The 23,172-nt window shown below is 37.5% G+C and overlaps 1 protein-coding gene across 4 annotated transcripts in view; it reads left to right on the top strand.

Annotated features, from left to right (window-relative positions):
• Positions 1-16,002, top strand: part of Sycp1 (synaptonemal complex protein 1) — a 94,638-nt gene extending 78,636 nt beyond the window's left edge. Inside the window, exons 28-32 of one of the 4 annotated variants that reach the window (XM_090334087.1) lie at positions 2,109-2,168; positions 6,716-6,889; positions 11,892-12,035; positions 15,618-15,707; positions 15,802-16,002. In XM_090334087.1, the coding sequence (XP_090190213.1) occupies positions 2,109-2,168; positions 6,716-6,889; positions 11,892-12,035; positions 15,618-15,707; positions 15,802-15,936 (603 nt within the window). In that variant the 3' untranslated portion in view covers positions 15,937-16,002. The remainder of the gene's footprint in view (positions 1-2,108; positions 2,169-6,715; positions 6,890-11,891; positions 12,036-15,617; positions 15,708-15,801) is intronic. The other 3 variants (XM_090334083.1, XM_090334086.1, XM_090334085.1) reach the window with 3 other exon arrangements.
• Positions 16,003-23,172: the final 7,170 nt, after the last annotated feature.

The raw sequence follows: 23,172 nt of genomic DNA on the forward strand, positions 1-23,172 counted from the left end.
ACTAATTCTGATACCTGGTGTATTAGAATAGACCCGCAAAAGTTAGAGACAGAACAGTTATAGAAAATGCTTTCTTCTTCCCTCTATAAGCCCAAGACATTCTGAAAGTTCATGCAATATTGCTAGTTTAGTAAATACACAGTCTCCTAAAAGACAGCGTTATAGCTCCATAGGGTCAAGTTGACCCTAGTTGTCATAACCAAATATCAGTCACTGGTGGATGACAGGATACATAATAGTAACAGCAACGCATATATTAAGTCAGTTTATTTCCAGCTTCTGCCTTTGATTAATTTAGTTCTTTGGTTAGGAGCAGTATTGTAGGACAGGTACCTTTGTATACACAATTAAAATAGATATAGACATAGGTATTCTGAGCAAGCAGGCTGTTTTTTTTTTTTTAATGGTACTGAGGTTTGAACTTAGTTTTTGGAAAATTTCCTTTTTCTGAGACTTTTTATACTTTGCTGGGGCTATAAGGCTGTTCTACAGATGATTATCATATTGCATTTTCATTTCTGTAGGTCAGGCTTAAATTTTCTTTTTTCCTACTGAATAAATCCTGTAGCCTAGTATATAACACTTGATCTTTTGACTACAATTTTCCATGTGTGTGTGTGTGTGTGTGTGTGTGTGTGTGTGTGTGTTTTGTGGGTCATGGGGCTTGAACTCCACCTTGGTACTGTCCTGAGCTCTTCAGCTCAAGGCTACCATCCTACCATTGTACCAAGCCCCCTTTCCGTTTTCTGTCAGTTATTTGGTTAATTGGAGATAAGAGTCTCAGGTCCTTTTGTTCCCTGGGCTGGCTTTGAACCTTGATCCTCAGATCTCAGCCTCCTGAGTAGCTAGGATACAGGTGTGAGCCACCGTGCCCTGTTTTTTCTATGATTTTTATTTAGACTATTTCTGTATACATACTCTATTCTTCAGTGTAAGTTCATTTTACAAATAAATAAGCCAAGAGTCAGTGTTTAAGGTACTTAATAGCACAGATAATACTAGAAAACAGAATAACAAAATAATTAATTAAAACCGAATAAGTGATGAATGGAGAAATGAAGGGTGAAAAAATATAGTACTGATATTATATGTGTGTATGTGTGAAAGTGGAGCCAGGTAGTTTTGAGGAGTGAATGGGACTAACAGAAATGGGGAGAATAATGGAAGGGGAGATATTGATCAAGATGCATTGTACTCATGAACTGACATGTTGAAATGCAACCCCTTTGTACAACTACTTAAAATAATTTAAAAACATTTTTATATAAAGGAATTAATTTGTTTTTTTATTATTATTTTAGAAGATTGAGACATAAGTACTGTTTTTGTTGTTGTTGGTCATAGGGCTTGAACATAGGGACTGCATACTGTCTCTGAGCTTTTTTTTTTTTTTTTTTTTGCACAAGGCTATCATTTTACCACGTCGGCCACATCTCCACTTCTGGCATTTTTGGTGATCAGTTGGAGATAAAAGTCTCATGGACTTTTTGCCTGGGCTGGCTTCAGGCATGTTCCTCAGATTTCAGCCTTGTGAATAGTTATACTTTTTTTTTTTTTTTTTTTGGCAAGTCCTGGGCTTGAGCCCAGGGTTTGGGCTCAGGGCCTGAGCACCATCCTTGGGCTTTCTCAAGGCTAGCACTCTACCACTTGAGCCTCAGCACCACTTCTGGCTTTTTTCTATGTATGTGCTACCAAGGAATCGAACCTGGGTCTTCGTGCATGCTAGGTAAGCACTCTACCACTAAGCCAAACTCCTGGCCCCACCACAGGTTTTTTTCTTGTTGTTGGTGGTGGTTGTGGGACTTGAACTCTGGGCCTGGGTGTTGTCTCTGAGCTCTTTAGCTCAAGGCTACGGTCCTACTCCTTGAGCCACAGTGCCATTTCTGATTTTCTGGTGGTCAGTTGGAGATAAGAGTCTAACAAACTTTGAATTGTGATCTTCAGATCTCAGCCTCCTAGATAGCTAGGATTACAGACATGAGCCACCATGCCTTGTGCTTATTGTTTTCTTTAAAAATATTTAATAGAAAAGATTTTTAGTATTGAGAATATTCATTTATGGTTATAGCAATGCTTACTTTGTATATATTAAATATTTATTTTAATAGGAAAAACTGAAAATAGAGGCCAAAGAGAATATAGTCACTCCAAAAGAAAAAGTAGACAAGGTAAGAGTTTTGTGTAATTCTGTTCTTGCAATAATGAATTTATTTTCTAACATTTACTTAGAAATAATTATTTTTGCTCATAAATAGGAGACTAACATATCATATAATTTAATTTCTTTTTTTGTGGGTTATGGGGCTTAAACTTGGTCTGGACATTATCCCTGTGCTCTTCAGCTCAAGGCTACCACCCTACCCTTGAGCCAATCCCACTTCCCGTTTTCTAGAGGTTAATTGGAAATAAGAGTTTCAGGTCCTTTTGTGCCCAAGCTGGCTTTGTACCTTGATCCTCAGATCTCAGCCTCCTGAGTAGCTAGGATTGCAGGCGTGAGCCACTGCACCTGGCCATAATTTAATTTCTTAAATTGCACTATTGACTAATCAAAAAACATTAGCCAGGACTTTCAAAACTCTGTCTTTTAGAGATGTCTTTAGTCTTCATAATTCTTACTATCAAGTAGTTGATAGTAATTGATACTATCAATTAGGTACATATGCCTTTCCCTCTGAGAAGTTTCTCTAGGTTGAGGTAATATACTTGGATTAAAATTTCTGATGCTTGGCTGAGGATATAGCTTAATGGTAGAGCATTGCCTAACACATACAAGGCCCGAGGTTTGACCTTCAGCACTTCCAAAAATCTTCTAAAGTTGAGATGATCTATTCTGAGTTTTTGCTTACAGTTGGTGCTCTACCATATGAGAAACACCATCAGTCTTAATTTGAGTTTTGGGGTACTGAATAAATGAATTTTGTTCTCCTATTTTAAATCTGGACCAAGTGAGATGAAAGATTCTCAAGATAATACCTATTGTTGCTAAACAATATTGACTAATGTGGTTTATCAGTAATAAGAGAACCTCCATTCTACTGTGGATTGAACTCAGGACCTCACACGTGCTAGAACTGAGTTTCTTCTGAAATGCCAAATAAGACAAATTTATCTATTTTGTCATAAGTAGACCTTGACCTGAGATAGATCTACCTTTATCATAGCTTTCTGTCTCAATCTTATGGATTGAGGGCAGATAAGTAATTTTTCTTGAACTTAAAAGGAGGAATAAGGAATAGACTCTACAATATGTATTTGTCCTGTGTTTCCTTCAAGTTTTACCAGTCCTATGAAGTCACTATTTTTTTTTTTTTTTTTTTTTTTTTTTTTGTGGATCATGGGGCTTGAACTCAGCCTGGGTGCTGTCCCTGAGCTCTTCAGCTCAAGACTACCCCCTTACCTCTGGGCCTGGGCATTGTCCCTGAGTTCTTCAGCCCAAGATTACCACCCTACACTTGAGCCAAGCCCCACTTGGGCTAGGATAACAGGCGTGAGCCACCGCGCCGGTTGAAGTCACTATTTTTACCTAAGGATGCAGTGAAAAGTTAGGGATGTTAGCCTAGTGGATCATAAAAAGAAACATGTGAAAGAAAGCTCCAGATATGGGAAGAAGAGTATGTTTCTATAATGACTTGATAAGACAGGATTTTTGAAGATTTGTGATTTGACCAATATTTAAAAAAATAATTATAAATTAAATAGTCTTCTAAGCCCCCACACAGGCTTTATGATTATAGTTAAACTGAAAGTGAGAATCAGAAGGGTTTGGGAATAGCTCGCTAGCTAGACCCAGTTTTTTTACATTTGATTTGAAAGAGAGAGAAGACAAATATTGAACCTATTAGTGAATATTTATTGCTTTCTTATCTCAGACACAACACTAAGATACTTGAAAGACATTATATTTGAAGAAAGTACCATCATAAGAAAATAATCCAACAGGATTATAGACTTAGTGTCTGAGAGAAGTAAATTGTTTAAACACTAATATGCTTTTATAAATGTAGAATATATATCATTAGAACATGTTTTGGTTTCTATATAAAATACAGTATAATGTAATATAATCCTTGTATGTGTTATTAGATATTATCTGTTACCTATATTATCTGGGGTGTCTGGATAATATATGTGTATAAAAAATACCAGACAACTGGGCTCGGCGGTTCACGCCTGTAATCCTAGATACTCAGGAGACTGAGATCTGACATAAAGGTTCAAAGTCAGCCCCAGTGCAAAAGGACTTGAGACTCTTATCTCCAATTAACCACTAGAAAATCGGAAGTGGATCTTGGCTCAAGGGTAGGGTGGTATCCTTGAGCCGAAGAGGTCAGGGACAGTCTTCAGGCTTAGTTCAAGCCCCATGACCCACAAAAAACCAACCAAACAAACAAACAAAAACCAAAGACAGGGCTGGGAGTTTGGCCTAGTGGTAGAGTGCTTGCCTAGCATGCACGAAGACCTGGGTTCGATTCCCTGGTACCACATAGAAAAAGGCCGGAATTGGCACTGTGGCTCAAGTGGTAGAGCTCTAGCCTTGAGAAAGCCCAGGAACAATGCTCAGTCCCTGAGTTCATGGCCAGGACTGGCAAAAAAAAGTATCAAAGACTAAAGTAAAAGAGTAAAAAGGCTCAAGAACAGTGTCCAGGCCCTTAATTCCAACCCCCGGGCTCGCAAAAACAAACAAACAAAAAAAAACCACAGACATAAAATACAACTAGGTCTTTTTTTGGTTATACTGCTAAAGTGTCACAGGCATTATATAATAGTCAACACATTTATCAAATGTGTTTATGTTTTAGGATAAGTTACTTCTTCATGTTTCAGTTTTCTGAAATAAAAACAATACTAAAGTCTTTATAAGAATTACATGGGTGGGGCCGGGAGTTTGGCCTAGTGGTTAAAGTGCTTGCCTAGCATGCATGAAGACCCGGGTTTGATTCCTTGGTACCACATACATAGAAAAAAGCTGGAAGTGGTGCTGAGGCTCAAGTGGTAGAGCTCTAACGTTGAGAAAGTCCAAGGACAGTCAGTGCTCAGGCCCTGAGCTCAAGCCCAGGACTGGCAAAAAAAAAAAAAAGAATTACATGGGTACTTTTTGTTAAAACATTTGTTTAAAAATGCAGTAGAGGAAAAAGTGCATGTTGTATGTATATTTATGACTGGCAGTATAACTCTCATAGAATATAATTTGAAAGGAAATGAATGTTTTCATGATCATTTCCATTATTGCTATAATCATGTAAAGGGATAAGTATTCTCCAGTGTGAGTGAGGTGGTATGGGGAGGGTCCTTTTAGGCTATCAGGTAAATGTCAGTTCCCTGACATAGCCACAAGATGGTGATGCAGTAACTTTGAATTCCCATTCTCAGGCCTACAATTGGAACCTTCAGTATGTAACTTGTCATTTTTGAATGTTCTAATTGTAGCTCCTCATAAATCCATGAAACAGAAAAAAAATTTACTTTTATTAGAACTGTGCAAGTGTGATGTGAAATATGTAGGAAAAGGGATACAGACATAGAACTGTAAAGAAATAATACCTAAATTTATACCTGGTAGAAAAATAAGTCATTTCGTAATTACTAGAATTAGTCAAGAAAGCTATGAACCATTTCATTTAGCTTCTTGATTTTATAAACATGAATAAATTTGAGCCTGAAGATACTTGGAGATTTAAAGTTACCTAGCAAGATAATTAGGCAAATACTTAGATATTTATATAACTATTAAAATATTTAGAAAATAACGTATTACATGGTTCCTACTTCTGTATTTTTTCTTTTTCTTTTGTTCTTTTTTGCCAGTCCTGGGCCTTGAACTCAGGGCCTGAGCACTGTCCTTGGACTTTCTCAAGGCTAGAGCTCTACCACTTGAGCCTCAGCACCACTTCCGGCTTTTTTCTATGTATATGGTACCGAGGAATCGAACCCGGGTCCTCATGCATGCTAGGCAAGCACCTTAACCACAAGGCCAAACTCCCGGCCCAGACCTTGGGCTTTCTCAAGGCTAGAGCACTACAGCTTTAGCCACAGCACCACTTCTGGCTTTATTATATTTATTTTAATGTATATAGATCCGAGTAATCGAACCCTGGTCTTCGCGTATGCTGAGGCAAGCACTCTACCACTAGGCCAAATTCTACCCCCTGTTTTTAGAACGTGAATGAGGGTGTTGAAATTGAGAGGGAAGAATGGTGGAGAGGAGAAGCAAATGAGGAGAGGGAAAAGAGAGAGAGACTGGGGGAGAGGGAGGAAGAAATAGAAAAACGAAGAAAGAGAATGAAGGCAAATTATTTTGTTGCTTTTAGGCCATTAGAATGAAGCATAGATTGAAGTTTTTTGCCACAAGAGATTTTTTTTTTAAATCTTCAGCTTCTGATCAATAGATAGTTGGAATCTCACTTGTTCTAACAGTGACCTTGTGACTATAAATAGCAGTGGATACTATATACATCTTAAATGGACTCTTATCAGTAATACATCTGGAAATAAATTGTAGGTCATTTCAGTACTAACCTCACTAGTTACTTTACTTTAAAAAAGTAAATGTACCAATCAGGAGCTAGACCTGGTAGTGTAAACTTGTAATCTCAAAACTCAGGCTGAGGCAAGAAGACCTGGAGTTTGAGGTAAGTCTGGGCTATATCATGAGATCCTATCATACAAATCAAACAACATAATTAATGATGGTTTTATTCACTTTTGTTTGATTCAGAAAACACAGACACATGTATTGGAACCACCAAAAGTTCCTTACCAGAAATTTGATTCTACAGCAGCTCCTCCACAAAATGTATCTCGAAATTTCTCATCAGTTAATCATGGCAAATCCAAAGATAAAAGAGACTATGTGTGGACTAAAGGCAATTTATCTTCATCAGTACCAAAGGTTGGTTACTAAAATTTCTAAGACTAATTTTTCATATAAAAAGGTTCTTGGGGGCCGGGAGTTTGGCCTAGTGGTTAAAGTGCTTGCCTAGCATGCATGAAGACCCAGGTTCCATTCCTCGGTACCACATACATACAAAAAAGCCAGAAGTGGTGCTGAGGCTCAAGTGGTAGAGCTCTAGCCTTGAGAAAGTCCAAGGACAGTGCTCAGGCCCTGAGCTAAAGCCCAGGACTGGCAAAAAAAAATAATAATAATAAAATAAAAAGGTTCTGGGGGGCTGGGATTGTGGCCTTGTGATAGAGGGCTTGCCTAGCATGCATGAAGCCCTGGGTTTGATTCCTTGGTACCATATACACAGAAAAAACCAGAAGTGGTGTTGTGGCTCAAGTGGCAGGGTACTAGCCTCAAGCAAAAGTGTCCAAGGACAGTGCCCAGGCCCTGAGTTAAAGCCCCAGGATTGGCAAAAAAAAAAAAATGGTTCTGGTTTCACACATCATATACCTAATAACATAGAGATATATGAGAATGATTGAGTATGAAATGGCTTTATTTGTTTTTGTCACTTCCCCCAACTTATTGGTACCTTGAGTTGATATTTACTAATACAATAACTTGTACTAACTAGTTGGCCATTCATTTACCAATGTGTAAGTCTGATGTGAGATATCTGGTTCTGACTTGATGTTTAACAGTGTTATCCATTAGGTCCTTTTGCTGTTTATCTGACACCATTTTGTTGCCAGAGTCCTGTACTTAGCAATCATCTTAAGAGTTTAGACACTACAAGCAAGGTGATACAACTTTAGTTATCTTTTATATGTTTGCTTAAGCTATAGTGAACCATGAAGGATTTTCTCTTTCTTATATCTTTTTCCTCTGAACAAATTGGTTTTCTAGGTACATACACTTATGGGGATTGAGAGGACAGTCTCTTTTATTGAAGGTACTACTCACTTTTAGAAGCATACTCTTGGAGTTCTTGATTCATTTCTCTTACAAGTTGAAGTGAAAAGTATTTCAATTGTGTGCAGGATTGGGGGTAGGGGTGCACACCAGTGCTGTGCTTTGAACTAGGAGCTTGGGCACTTTCTATTTTGCTCATGGATAGCATTCTACCACTTGAACCATAGTTCCACTTCTGGCTTCTTAATTGTTCATTGGAGATGAGTCTTGCAGACTTCCCTGCTCAGGCTGGCTTTGAACTATGACCCTCAGATCTTAGCTCCTGAGTGTTTAGGATTACAGGTATAAAGTATCAGTGCCTCCAGCATGTATTCAGTTTATCTTCACCTACTACATTGAAATGTCATGCTGCTCTCTTGATTTCCTTAAAATAATTGGAAAAGGAAAAAACTGCATCTGAGAGAAAACATTGACTTTTGTGTTCTGAGTCTGGCTTATTTTACTTTTGACATGATTTCATTTTATGGCCAAAAATACAACATTGTATAAATAAATTGCATTTTTTGGTTGGTCATGGGCTTGAACTCTGGGCCCCAGGTGCTGTCCCTGAGCTCTTGAGCTCAAGGCTACTGCCCTACCCCTTGAGCCACAGCACCACTTCCGGGTTTTCTAGAGGTTAATTGGAGATAAGAGTCTCATGGACTTTAGTGCCTGGACTGGCTTTGAACTGCAATCCTCGGATCTCAGTTTCCTGAGTAGTTAGGATTATAGGCGTGAGCTACCGTGCCCAGCATACACTGCATTTTCTTTATCCATTCATCTGATGATAGATACCCAGGCTGATTTTATAACTTGGAAAGTAAATTGGTTGTGAATAGTAAATAGTATCATGATAAAGGTATTCAAGTGTCTTTTTTTTTTTTTTTTTTTTTTTTTTTGCTTGAGCTCAGGGCCTGAGCACTGTCCTTGGGCTTTCTCAAGGCTAGAGCTCTACCACTTGAGCCTCAGCACCACTTCTGGCTTTTTTCTACATATATGGTACTGAGAAATCAAACCCCGGTCTTCGTGCATGCTAGGCAAGCACTCTACCGCTAGGCCAAACTCCCGGCCCTTCCATGTGTCTTTATAATAGGCCAATTTTGACTCCTTCAAGTATATAGTCAAGAGTGCTATAGCTGGATTATATAGTAATTTTATTGTTGGTTTCTTTTGAGGAAACTTCATAATGAATCTATAGTGGCTGTACTAGCTTACATCCTCACCAGTAGTGTTTACAATTCCTTTTCTCCCACATCTGTGCCAGTATGGTTTGTTTTGTAGTATTGGAGTTTGAAACCAAAGCCTCATGCTTGTTACACAGGTCATTTGAGCCACACCTCTAACCCTTTTTGCTTTAGTTTATCAAGTAGGGACTTCCACTTTTGTCCTAGGACTAGTCTAAAACCATAATCCTTACCCATGCCTCCCAAGTAGCTTACAGTGTGAACTACTTATTTGTTGAGAATAGTGTACCAGATGGATATCTTTCTGATATTCATCTCTCAGATAGCTGGGATTACAGACACACCACAACCATACTTTAATTCTCTCCCTCACCCCCTTGTTCCTCCCAATGATAGCATTCTGATGAGTAAGACAATCTCAATGTAGGATATGTTTTTACCTATAGATACGGTTTGAATTTAAGGTCTTGTGCTTATTAGACAAATGTTTTACCATTTGTACTGTGCTCCCAAACCTTTTTTTTTCTCTTTTCTTCAGATATAGTTTTGCCTGTGGTCAGCTTCATACTGTGATTCTCATATACTTTTGCCTTTTGAATAGCTGAGATTACAGTTATCTACCACCAACTAGCTTTGAGATTGAGCCCTGTTAAGTTTTTGTGTGGATTGGCCTCATACCACAATCTACTTATTTTTATCTATCAATATTTGGGCTTGAACATAGGGTCTGTGTGCTATATCTAAGCTTTTTGGTTAAGGCTAGCATTCTTCCAGCTTTTTTGGTAGTTAATTGGAATGAGTCTCACAGACTTTCCTGCCTGGGCTAGCTTTCACTGTGATCATCAGATCTCAGCCTTCTGAGTAGCTAGACTTACAGGCATAAACCACACGTGCCCAGTCCTATCAATGCCATTTTAGTTTGCCTTTCCCCGATGACTAAAGATGTTGAACACTGTTCATGTATGTATTGGCCACAAATAATCCAATCAATGAATTGGGAAATAGGACACAACTTGCCCATAATAGCAAGAACTGACTAATAGAACTGAATTACATCAAACTAAAAAGCCTCTGATGCCAGGCACGTGGCTCACGCCTGTAATCCTAGCTACTCAGGAGGCTGAGATCTGAGGATCAAGGTTCAAATCCAGCCAGGGCACAAAAGAACCAGAGACTCTTATCTCCAATTAACCTCCAGAATAGGGTAAGTGGGGCTTGGCTCAAGGGCAGGGTGGTAGCCTTGAGCTGTAGAACTCAGGCACAGCACCCAGGCAGAGTTCAAGCCCCATAACCCACTCCCCCCCCCCAAAAAAAAAGCCTCTGATAATTAGCAGAGTGAAGATATAGTGTATAAAATAGAAAATCTTGGGGCCAGGAGTTTGGCCTAGTGGTAGAGTGCTTACCTAGCATGCACGAAGACCTGGGTTCGATTCCTCGGTACCACATACATACCAAAAAGCCGGAAGTGGTACTGAGGCTCAAGTGGTAGAGTGCTAGCCTTGAGAAAGTGCAAGGACAGTGCTCAAGCCCTGAACCCAAGCCCAGGACTGGCAAAAAACAAAAACAACAACAACAAAAAACTTTTAAAAAAATGAGAAAATCTTTGCCAGGTATTCAGACAGGTCATGCTAGACAAGCACTCTCTCACTACACTTCTGGCCCAGGATGCTGATTTTGAAGTTTGCTACTTTGCTTGAAAATGTTTCTCATATCCGAGTGTCTTCTAGTGGAATCTTTATGATATTTTAAGTATAGAATCATAAACTATGCAAAGTGGAATGATTTGACTTCTTCCTGACCTAAAGCCATAGTGGAAAGGTTCTTTTCTGGACTTATCTGATTAGGGTTTAAATGCTTCCTGTTTTTGATTTTTTATTTCTTTCCCTAGATTTGGGGGTTTTCTGCTGTAATTTTATATCTTAATGCCTTCTTCTATACCACAGAATCATATATTTGGTCTCTTTAACATGTCCTTGGTTCCTAAAGATTATCATCATGATATTTTTATTACAATTTGAATGGTGTTTTGCTCAGACTGACTTTTAACTGTGATCTTCAGATCTCAATCTCCTCATAGCTAGTATTATAGATGTAAGCCTCTGGCACCTTACTGTATTATTATTGTTTTTGAAGAAAGAATATTTTTAGTATCAAAAACATTTAGTATCAAAAAACATTGAAAACATTTTTCTGTGAAAAATTTCAGCTTCATATATTTGTCAGAAATGGATATTTCTTATTGCTCAAAACTCAAATTGCCATGACATGATTTATTAAATTCTTTTTATTTATTTATTTTGTTGGTCGTGGGGCTTGGACTCTAGGCCTGGACACTGTCCCTGAGCTGTTTAGCTCAAGACTACCACTCTACCACTTGAGCCATAGCACCATTTCCAAATTTCTGGTGGTTAATTGGAGGTAAGAGACTGTAGTGCCCAGGCTGGCTGTGAACTGCAATTCTTAGATCTCAGCCTCCTGAGCAGCTAGGATTACATATGTGAGCCCCTGGGGCCTGGCTCCACTTCCAAGTTTTGGTTGTTTAATTGGAAGGGACTTTATTTATTTATTTATTGTGGATCAAGGGGCTTTGAACTCAGCCTGGGTGCTGTCCCTGAGATCTTCACCTCAAGTCTATCACCATACCACTGGGCCTGGGTATTGTCCTTGAGCTTTCAGCTCAAGGATATACTGCCCTACCCTTGAGCCAAGCCTAGGCTGGCTTCAAACTGTGATCCTCAGGTCTCAGCCTCCTGAGTAGCTAATACTACATGCGTGAGCCATAGGTACCCAGTGACTTATTAAATTCTTTATTATTTAAAAGCATTACATATTGTTTCATTTAATGTGATAATGTTTTCCTTTTTGCTTTTGCATAGGTCTATACAGTGAGGACCCCGACTAAAATCCAAAAGCATCCAAGACAAGAAAAGAATGTACACATTGAAGAAAAAAATAAAAAGAGAAAAACAGTCTTTGACTTTGATACTCATTCAGACAGTTCAGAAAATACTGATCTCCTGGTAAAAAATTACAATTACTACTTCTTGTTTACATAGTTTATTATTTGCATCCTTTATTGTTGTTTATGCTGGTTCTAGGACTTGTTCTTAAGACTGGAGTGCTGTCCTTTTATTCTCTTAAGCCTAGTGCTCTGCCACTTGAGCCACAGCTCCACTTGCAACTTTCTGATACTTAATTAGAGGTAAATGTCTTATGGACTTTTCTGCCTGGACTGGCTTCAAACATAATCCTCAGATCTCAGTCTCCAGAGTAGTTAGGCTACCAGCACTGGGCTTTTATTATTTTTTTAAACATATATATATATGTATATAGTATATGTACAAAGTAAACTCCAATAATGAAATATATAGCAAACTTTTAGTATAGCACAGAACCTTTATATTTTTGTGGCATTTTTGAAAATTGAGGGTATACTCCTCAAACAACATCAGAGATTGACAGATGTGATTTTAAAAACATGATGTATATAACATTTGCTTTTGATCCCAAGGCACAAATTAATTGAAAGTGAAAGGGTGGGGAAAAAAAGGAAAGTGAAAGGGTGGAAAAAGGTATTTCATGCAATAAGTAACAAAAAAGCACTGGTATGACTATACTATTATCAGATAAAATAGACACTAAATTAAAAAATATATAGACAAAAAGTATATCTTAATGAAAGATTTGGTACAATAAGAAAATAAGTCATTTTAAAACATTCACTGGGGCCAGGAATGTGGCCTAGTGGTAGTGTGTTTGCCTAGCATGTATGAAGCCCTGGGTTTGATCCCTCAGTACCACATATACAGAAAAAGCCAGAAGTGGTGTTATGGCTCAAGTGGCAGAGTGCTGTCCTTGAGCAAATAGTGATTAAGGATAGTGCTCATGCCCTGAGTTCAAGTCCCATGACTGGCAAAAACAAAACAAAAAATCCACTTACAGGCTTTTAAAATACATAAAGCAAAACTTCATAGAATGCAAAATATACAGTTTTGAAGTATTTTTATGTAATTCAATACACCACTTTCACTAATGGATAGAACCACTAGAAAAATAAACATAAGCAAAGAGAGAGGATTTGTTTGACACATAGAACACTAGCAAACATAGAACACTATCCAACAATAGATCACATTTTCTTACATACAGAGGGTATTCATCACAGATATTAGTGTATTTAAAAAAGATGCATGCCACATAAAGCATTTTCTGCAACCATAATCGAATCAGTAAGAAAAGCATAACTAGAATATAAAATTTATGGAAACCAGTACACTATCAATAAATGAAAGAAATTTAGAGGTGTTCTCTATGATATGTGGAAAGTAGATTTAAAATACACTGGGATATCATAAATTATACAGGATTCTAGACACACAGTGAGGCCAAAATAGGACACTTTTAGGAGAGAAACACATAGGTACAATCCCTATGTGTCTTCATATTTATTTAGTTACTTATTTATTTATTTTGTTGCTTGGGGAGGCTTGAACTCTGGGCCTTGGTGTTGTCCTTGAGCTCTACAGTTCAAGGCTACCACCCTACCCCTTGAGCCACAGTGCCACTGGTGGTTAATTGGAGATAAGAGTCTTATGGACTTTAGTGCCCAGACTAGTTTTGAACCTCAATCCTCAGATCTTAGCCTCCTGAGTAACTAGGATTACAAGTGTGAGCCACTGTGCCCAACATGCTTCTATATTTATATAATATTATCTGTCTGTCTGTCTATCTACCTATCTTATCTATCCATCTCTCTCTCTCTCTCTCTCTCTCTCTCTCTCTCTCTCTCTCTCTCTCTCTCTCTCTCTCTCTCTCTCTCTCTCTCTCTCTCTCTCTCTCTATTGATTGACCAAATGACCAAGCCATTGCTCAGTAGATCTCAAAATGAACTCCAAGATATGTAAACAAAATATTTCTTTCTTTAAATTTTAAAAATGCTTTTGATGATTCAGTCTTCTTTGATTTATGAACAGTGTATTAACATGTATATCTTTGGAGAGGGAAGGTACAGAATTTGAGGGAGCTCACTGGACACTAATGAAAATGAACTATATACACTTTGAGGGTAGTGAGAGAAGGAAGACTATACAAAAGGAAATGTACTCATTATCTCACTCATGTCATTTCTGAACATTCCTTTAATAATATAAATAAAGTGAATTTATAAAAAACATCTAGAGATGAAAGAAAAGAAAAATAATACGCCAAAATTTATGGAATACAACAAAACCATTGCAGGGAATTCTATAATTATAAATGTTTTAATTTTAAAAAATAACCTCAAGTCAGTAGTCAGATATTAGGATTAGAGTTTGGCTCAAGTGATAGAGTGTTTACTTAGTATGCACAAGATCCCTGATTCAGTCCCAAACACTGAAGAAACTTTATGTAACTATAAAGTGAAGAGAAAGTTGAATCACATCTAGAAGAAGATGAATATTTGAGCAGAGATAAATTAGAAACCAGAAACAGTCCAATGATTAAGACACTCATTTTAGATCCAAAGCCTCAAATTGATTGAAAGTAAAGGAATGATTAAAATGTTCTATGAAAGCTTGGCTCACAACTGTAATCTTAGCAACTCAGGAGGTTGAGATTTGAAGAATGAGGTTTGTAGCCAACCCAGGCAGGTAGATTGGTTATCAATTAGTCATCAATAAGCCAGAAGTAGAGCTGTAACTAAAGTGGTAGAGTGCTAGCCTTGAGCACAAAAACTCAGGGACAACACCTTGGTCCTGAATTCAAGCCCCAGGACTGGCACTCCCTCAACAAATCTAGGTCTTTTTTTTTTTTTTGCCAGTCCTGGGCTTGAGCTCAGGGCCTGAGCACTGTCCTTGGATTTTCTCAAGGCTAGAGCTCTACCACTTGAGCCTCAGCACCACTTCCAGCTTTTTCTATATATGTGGTACCAAGGAATCGAACCCGGGTCTTCATGCTTGCTAGGCAAGCACTTTAACCACTAGGCCAAGTTCCTGGCCTCTAGGTCTTTTTTGTTTTTTTTTTTTTGGCAGATTGAGTTGATTGTTTTCATCTTTGCCTTCTTTCTTTTTTTCTTTTGCCTCCTCCCCTCCTCCCTTACTCTATTCTTCTTTCTTTTTTTTTTTTGCCAGTCCTGGGCTTGAGCTCAGGGCCTGAGCACTGTCCTTGGACTTTCCAAGGCTAGAGCTCTACCACTTGAGCCTCAGCACCACTTCCGACTTTTTTCTATGTATGTGGTACCGAGGAATCGAACCTGGGTCTTCATGCATGCTAGGCAAGCACTTTAACCACTAGGCCAAACTCCCGGCCATATTCTTCTTTCTTATATGTAATACATTGATAAAGTTTTAATGAGGGGGCTGGAAGTTTGGCCTAGTGGTTAAAGTGCTTGCCTAGCATGCATGAAGACCCAGGTTCCATTCCTCGGTACCACATACTTACAAAAAAGCTGGAAGTGGTGCTGAGGCTCAAGTGGTAGAACTCTAGCCTTGAGAAAGTCCAAGGACAGTGCTCAGGCCCTGAGCTCAAGCCCAGGACTGGCAAAAAAAAAAAAAGTTTTAATGATACAGTATTATTGATGGCAGTGCTAATATAATATTATAATATTTCAATTTTTCTTCAAGAGCATGGTTTCAGAAGAAGAGGCATTTAACAAACAATATAATGATAACAATACACCAGCATCTCATCTTTGTGTCAGGACACCAAAACAGGTATCTTTAAAGTTTTATTTCAGGAAGCAAGTTTTAAAAGCCACGTTTTTTTTTACAAAAATTAAAATATGACTTTGTTTTACTTTGTATTTAGACTCCCTCATCTCTAACAACTCCTGGATCTGTGAAGTTTGGAAGTCTGAGAAAAGTTCAAGAGAACCGTTGGGCTGTAATTAGTAAAATGGATAGAAAGAGAAAACAAAAGGAAGCAGAAAAGTTATTTGTTTAATATCAGAAAAATCAATGTAATAATGAAGCTTAATATCTAATTTATAGTTCATGTTTAATTCTTTTACAAAGAGTTAAAATTTACTTGGAAATTGTAACTATAATAATTTGTTACTTAGTAATTTTTGTCTAAATGTGAAATAACTATATTATCTGAAAACTTGTTATATTCAGATAATTATATGATTATATTTTGTTACCTTCACTTGTATTAAATACTAAGTTTTCAAATCTTTAGATTTAACCTTTGAATGGTAGAAATGCATTATTGAGATCTTTTCTTAATTTCCTATTAAAATACATTGAATATGAAGAAATGTCTCATTGATCCTGTAAGGATAGTAAATAGCTGGTCATAATTTTAAGTTTTAAAAATTGTTTTTTTTTCTAAAACTTGTATGTGATCTACCTTTTCTGGTGTTCTAAAATCTCTCTACCTAGATAGACTTACCTTTTCTAAGATTTTAGAACTTTTTTGATATTGCTTTGTTGAATGTGTTTCTTATGCTTCCTCAGTACTCATAAGTTATAAGTTTTATGAGTCTTTTGTTGAGTTCTAAGAAAGTCCTTACAAACTGCTTTAATATTTCTTTTTTTCTTTATTTTCTTCTGTTTTTAAATCCAAGAATTCTGTCTGACATCTATCTCATCTGCTCTGCCAATTTACTTTCCATCTCTTGGATTTCAGTTTGATTATTTTTCAGGATTTCTCTTTATTGAGATCATTTTTATATTTCTTGCATTGACTTCCTTCATTAGTTTGTATTTTCTTGGTATCTTTTATCTGTTTAGCACTATTCACTTTGAACTCATTTTCTCTTATATTCACTTGAAATTTATTTTAGTTGTCATCTGTGTTCTCATTGAATTCCTTTATCTGTTTACTATTTCAGTTTATATAGTTGCTTGAAGGAAGATCACTTCCACTTCATTGAAAATTCTTATCAACAGTCTTTTGAGCTCAGTATATGGGGTTTCCTCTATTTTGCTGTTTTTCTGGCCCTTTTTGTGTAGTTGTTTTCTGGAAGTGTTGTATTTCCTTTATTTCTTGTTGTTTTACTTGGATTTTATGCATTTGAATACCCTTTGTTGTTTGGGTTTGCAATTGTCTGAAGTCTTCCTGGTAGATTATTCTCTGTATTCTCACTAGAGTAGATGTTACCTGAGTTGATGAACCATTCCACGTTACTGGTATGTGGAGTTGTATCTCATCTCTAAAAACATCTCCAATATAAAAGCCAATGAAATGTTTACTATTAGGAAAATGGAGGAAAAAGGAAGAAAACAGGCCAGATTCAATCTTCTATAGGTAAGGACTGTTTATTGAGATGGAGCAGCAAGGAACGCAGCTTTTCCACAGGCTTGGAAATTGTGTCTGGGCTGGGACAGGAGGTAGGTTTTTATGAGGTCTGAGCAAGGAGGCAGAGGTTAATGCATGAGCCACTAGGTAAAGGGATGTGTCTATGTGGGGGGGGGGGGGTTCTGCTGGGCCCACAATAGAAGGCTTATAGCTAGGCTTAGATAGATTGCCCTGCTGAAGTCAGGCAGCCTGCACTTAAATAGGATACACTGCTAGCTTTGTCTACACATCCAGTCTTGCTATGTGTACAAGGGGCTGAGTTTTTGTATAGTCTGTAAGGGGTTAGAACTAAACTATTCAGAGTAGGGAGAGTGAGTGAAGAAGTATGTAGAAGATGTTGAGATGGGAATGGGATATGATGGAGGCAGGAACCTTATGTCTTTGCTGTAGGTATATAGTTCATTTATAAAGAGGAATGTTGATATTAGGAGATACATATGAGTGAAAAAGAAGATACCTAAGGTAAGAGAAGGATGAGGTTGAGGGTAGGCTAATAGTAAGAGCAATAAGGGGAAAAAGGAAAGGAAAAGAAATTTAAAAAATCAAACAACAAATCACAAAAACACATCAAAACAATCACAGTAAAACATCTCCCAGTCAGTTTTCCAGCGTTGGTTGTCAGCTCTTCAACATGATCCATATTTCTACTCTTAAATCCAACTCTTGGATCTGTTTTGAACCCATATATTACCATCTAATGGGATAGGAAGCCCATGTCTCTTTTGAGATCTCCTTTTTGCCTTGTTCAGGCTGTATTGTGTGTCCTGGCAGCACAACAGGGCAATGTGAAAGTTTGTAAGTCTAGTGCTGCCCTTCAAAGGGAAGAGAAATGGTCCTGATGTGTTGTTTCCACCCAGTTAGCACAGGTATATGACCCTCTGCCGCTGCTGGAATTCTCGCATCTGGACCATTCAGACCCATTTGGGCGTTGTAGGCAGGTGTCCTTGGGATGAGGGGGATTGTATCAATGGCCAGCAGTTTTATTGTTATTCAGATTCACTGAGTTAGTGCGGATTGCCATGGGATGTGTTACAGGAATATTTGGCAGCCCTCTTCCTTGCTTGAGTGGAATTTGAGTCTGTTACTCACCTGGCCTTTTATCTGGTTTCTTCTCTCGTAGTCACTGTATTCTTGTAAGGAACTTACCTCTTGGAGCCCCCAGGAAATGGCTGCCACATTGTATTGCTCTAAGCTACTGGTCTTCTTTCTTTTCCCTAAGCTGAACTCAGAGTATTTAGTATAGTTGAACTATTCAGCTGATGTGTCCGATGTATGGTCCTATTAGGAGATATAATAAAAAAGACCCAATACTTGCTGGGCACCAGTGATGCATACCTGTAATACTTGCTACTCTGAGCAAAATCTTAGGATCACATTTTGAAGCCTGCCTGGACAGGTAAGTCCCTTTGACACTCTTATCACCAACTAACCACCTAAAAACCAGAAGTGGAGCTGTGTAGCTCAAAGGGCTAGCCTTGAACAAAAAATCTTGAATAGTGCCCAGGCCCTGAGTTCAAGCCCCACACAACCAACAACAACAAAAAGACCAATACACGCACAGCTTCTTTTTTTTTTTTTTTTTTTTTTTTACCTCATCACTATAGCTGCTGCTATATCCAGGCTCTGTTTAAGTGAGCTTTCGGCTTTGTTTTCCCCATTTTTGAAGTTTAGGGTTCAGTCTTCTTTTTTCTTTTAATTTTCTGATACTTAGGCTGGCATTCTCTCCTAAGCTGGATTTTTCTGCTTAAGCTCTGTACTTTCTGTTAATTTAAGCCGACACCAATTTGTGATTATCAGCAGTCCATTTCATTCTCCTTTTCCTAAATCTTGAGAGTGTATTAATGGAGCATTATGCCTCCAGAGTACCTTTGGCTTCTGTATTTATGAAAATTCCTTTTTTGTGACAGAAAGACTATGGCAGGTATTACTGAATACTTTGTTAATCAAATATCTGTTGTTTACTAAAAGCCAAGCACAGTTATAGGTTCCGTGAATTTAGCAGTGAACAACAAAGAAACCCTGTTTTTCTGAAGTTTATAGTCCAGGGAGGGAAATAATACATGTATTAATTTATGAAATTACTGAAGGAAACAAAATAGGGAAGCGTAGTAGCAACTGGAGAAGGAGCATTAGAGGTAGAAAGAATACCAACATGGGGGTGGGGGAGGAAAAGTGGGAGAAAAACATGGGAAAGGGGAACAGTGAGAAGTAATGTATTCACTACCTTATGAATGTAACTACCTTCTCCATATATCACTCTGATAATAAAAATTTCTTAAAAAGAAAGAATATAAACATGAAAGCTCAGAAGTGGAGATGCCTACTGTATCTGGAAGCAAAAAAAAAAAAAAAAAAAAAAAAAAGGACGGAAGAGACGGCCTGATAATTAATGAAGTGTGTAGCTTTTGTAGAGCATGTAGGCCACTAAAAGAACTTTGGCTTTTACTCCAAATCAGATGTGAAGTTTTCAGTAGTTTTGGCCATAATGAGCCAATATCAGACTTAAAAGGCTTTTGTTTGTTTGTTTTTAGGCATAGTATACATAGCCTAAAGTGGCCTCAAATCTTCTTATAGCTGGTACTGGCTCATGCCTGTAATCCTAGCTATTCAGAAGGCTGAGATCTGAGGAGCACAGTTCAAAGCCAGCCGAGGCAGAAAAGTTTGTGATTCTTATCTCCTTTATAACTGTGGCTCACATGGTTCTGCTAACCTTGAACACAAAGATGCTCAGGGACTTATCCAGGCCATGAGTTCAAGACCCAGAACTGGCAGAAACAAAACAAAACCACCTATCCCAGGCTGGCCTTGCACTTGGAATTTTTATACCTCAGCCTTCTGAGTGATGGGATTACAAGTGTGTGACACCATGCTTCAGTGTGGTTTAGGATCTTTTTGGCTACTACAGGAAAACAAGTTATTTTGGCAATGTATATGAGAGACAGTAGTAGCTAGAGTAAGAATAAGAGCTGCAGCATAAAGAAGTCAACTTTTGAATCTACAGTATTTGAAGATGAGATGTGATATGAGAGAAAGAGTATGAACCAAGAATGATTTCAGAAAATGTGGACAGAAAAATGGAGTTTTGTACTTCTTAGCTTTGAATTTTTCATTAAATATCCAAACAGAGATGGTGGGTAGGTTGAATGATAAGTCCAGATTACTCATAAATTTTGGAGTCAGTTGCATTTTCAGAAGTATCAGACTGGATGAGAACATGCACTGTGTGATTAAGTGAATGTTCCTTGTTAAGAGGGAGGAGATAGATCAGAAGGAGCTGTCAAAGACTTCGGAGGAAAGCTGGAACTATGGTTTCCTGAAAAATCAAGGAAGTATTTCAACAAGAAGAAAAGATAAAGTATATTAAATGCTATCCAGAGGTAAAGTACAATGAATATATTTTTTGATATATTGATAATTGTTACAGTGTTTTAGAAAGTTGAAGGGTTTAAGAAGACAGGTGGACAGGAAGTTTGAAACACTTTCAAATAAGTGTGAGAAACTTAAGAAGTTATTTTCTAACAGAAGTGTGTGTCAGGGGGGCAAGGAGAGAAAGCTCCTAAAGAGGGAACTGGCTTAGCAGGTTATTGTTTTTAAGATAAAGACTGAGTAGCATATTTAATAACTAGAGAAAGATTCAGGATAAAGGGGCGGGGAGTTTGGCCTAGTAGTAGAGTCCTTGCCTAGCATGCATGAAGACTCGATTCAATTCCTTTGTACTACATACATAGAAAAAGGCAGAAGTGGTGCTGTGTCTCAAGTGGTAGAGCTCTAGCCTTGAGAAAGCAGTGCTCAGGCCGGGAGCCCAAGCCCAGGACAGGCAAAAAAAAAAAAAAAAAAAGATTCAGGATAGAGGAAAGATTATGCGGGAGAGAAAGGAAAACATTTTTGTAAAATGTCCTACAATGAGGACCATGAAAGAATAGAGAATGAGGATGAAGTGATTTAAGAAGGGATGAATCCCTGTCATCAAATTCTGCTGAATGAAAATATGTGAGAACAAAAAAATAAATAACTGGATTTGACGTTATCTGAAATGATATATTGTCTACTCTTCCCTGATAGCAAGTAGCAAATACTTTATAAATAAATGAGTTAAACACGTATTCATGTGTAAGGGGTAATTTTACGTCCTTTATTCAGGACTTGGAAAGGCTGCCAGAATAGATGGGTTTTGGGACACACATAGGAGAGCTACAGGTTTACAAACAAATTGAAGACAAATTTGAAGAAATTTGTCTACTTAAATCCCTTCAATTTTTTTTCCTTGCCAGTCCCGGGACTTAACCTCAGGGCCTAAGCACTGTCCTTGGACACTTTTTGCTCAAGTCTAGCACTCTGCCATTTGAGTCACAGCACCATTTCTGGCTTTTTTATGGATATGATACTGAGGAATGGAACCTGGGGCTTTGTGCATGTTAAGCAAGCATTCTACCCCTAGGCCACACTTCTGGCCCAAATCCCTTCAACTTTCTAAAACACTGTAATTACCAATACATCAAAATGGATTAATTGTACTTTACCTCTGGAAGCACTTAATATACTTTATCCTTTCTTCTCTTTGAATATTTCCTTACTTGATTTACAGAAACTCATTGTTCTGGCTTTCTTGCTAATTTTTTGACAGTTCCTTCTTCCCTTTTAACAAATTTGAAGAAATCTGAAGAAATAGCAATATAAATGAGTACTATTATGAAAACCAGGCTAGCATCTCTTCATATAGGAGTAGTTATTTTGCATAGAAAATGGAATTGAATCTAAGCAAAACTTTGTTTAAAATACAGTATTTTGAAATTTAAATTCTACAAATGGCTGTTAAATATAATCCTGATTCTGTCTGTCATCCATTGTATTAGCTGAAAAAGACTAAGGTAACTAGAGCAGGATAAGGAAGGCTATTGCATCAACTTTTCAGTCTGGTAAAACAGGGATGTTTCTTAGATTGAGAGTTTTAAGTTTCAGACGTTTGGATTAGATCTAATACACGTCCTAAGCAGAGTGTCATAACATGATTACTCTAGCTCATAATAAAATGTCTCCTTAATGTAAATGTAAACTAATGATGTCAAAGAGCAAGTTGCTTTGGTTCCTATAAAGGTTATAAATACATTATTCATAACTCAGGTATTCTGAATTCAGTATAATTAACAGTCCACAGGCTGTAATAGTATATTAAGAACTCCAGCTAATGACAGGTCAACCATGGGTTACAAAAAGAAAATAGCAAGTAAGAAAAGGTAAGACTAACATTAGTTTGTGAAATGATAGAGTATCAATCTGAAGAGAATCTAAAAGATCATTTCATTTCAACAGATGAGAATTTCAAGTCTAAAAAAGCAACTAAAATTAAATGATAGTTGCCAAAAATGACCTTTACTGTCTACACATATATGTAGTTTTCACCCACTACATAAACATGACCAAATAATAAACCATTTTGCGTTATTCAAAAAAATTTAAAAACTCTTTGACAATATATATTCTGCAAATAAAATGTCATACAGTTTTCTAACAAAGTGACAAACCAAAGTACAAATTAATTATTCTATCTCCATTTTTTGATGTTACTTGGTCTTTGAACTCAGGATCTTGCAGTTGCTAGACAGTTTACCACTTGAGCTTCACCCCCTCTCTTTTGCTTTGGTTATCTTTCAGCTAGGATACCACATGTGTGCCTAGCACAGGCTTCTATCTGTGATCTTCCTACCCGTACTTTCTACCACTGTGCTTGGCTTAGTTTTTGAAATATGTTCTGACAAACTTCTGCCCAGGTTGTCTTTTAACAGCAATCCTCCCTATCTCTGCCTTCGGAGTAGTATAAACAACTGTACCTAGCCTCTAATTTGTTTTTTAATTTGAGAAGTTGTTACTATTATTTGC

This window comes from Megascapheus bottae, chromosome 6 (genome assembly GCF_031878675.1).
Source record: "Megascapheus bottae isolate mThoBot1 chromosome 6, mThoBot2.hap1, whole genome shotgun sequence".
Taxonomy (NCBI): Eukaryota; Metazoa; Chordata; class Mammalia; order Rodentia; family Geomyidae; genus Megascapheus; species Megascapheus bottae.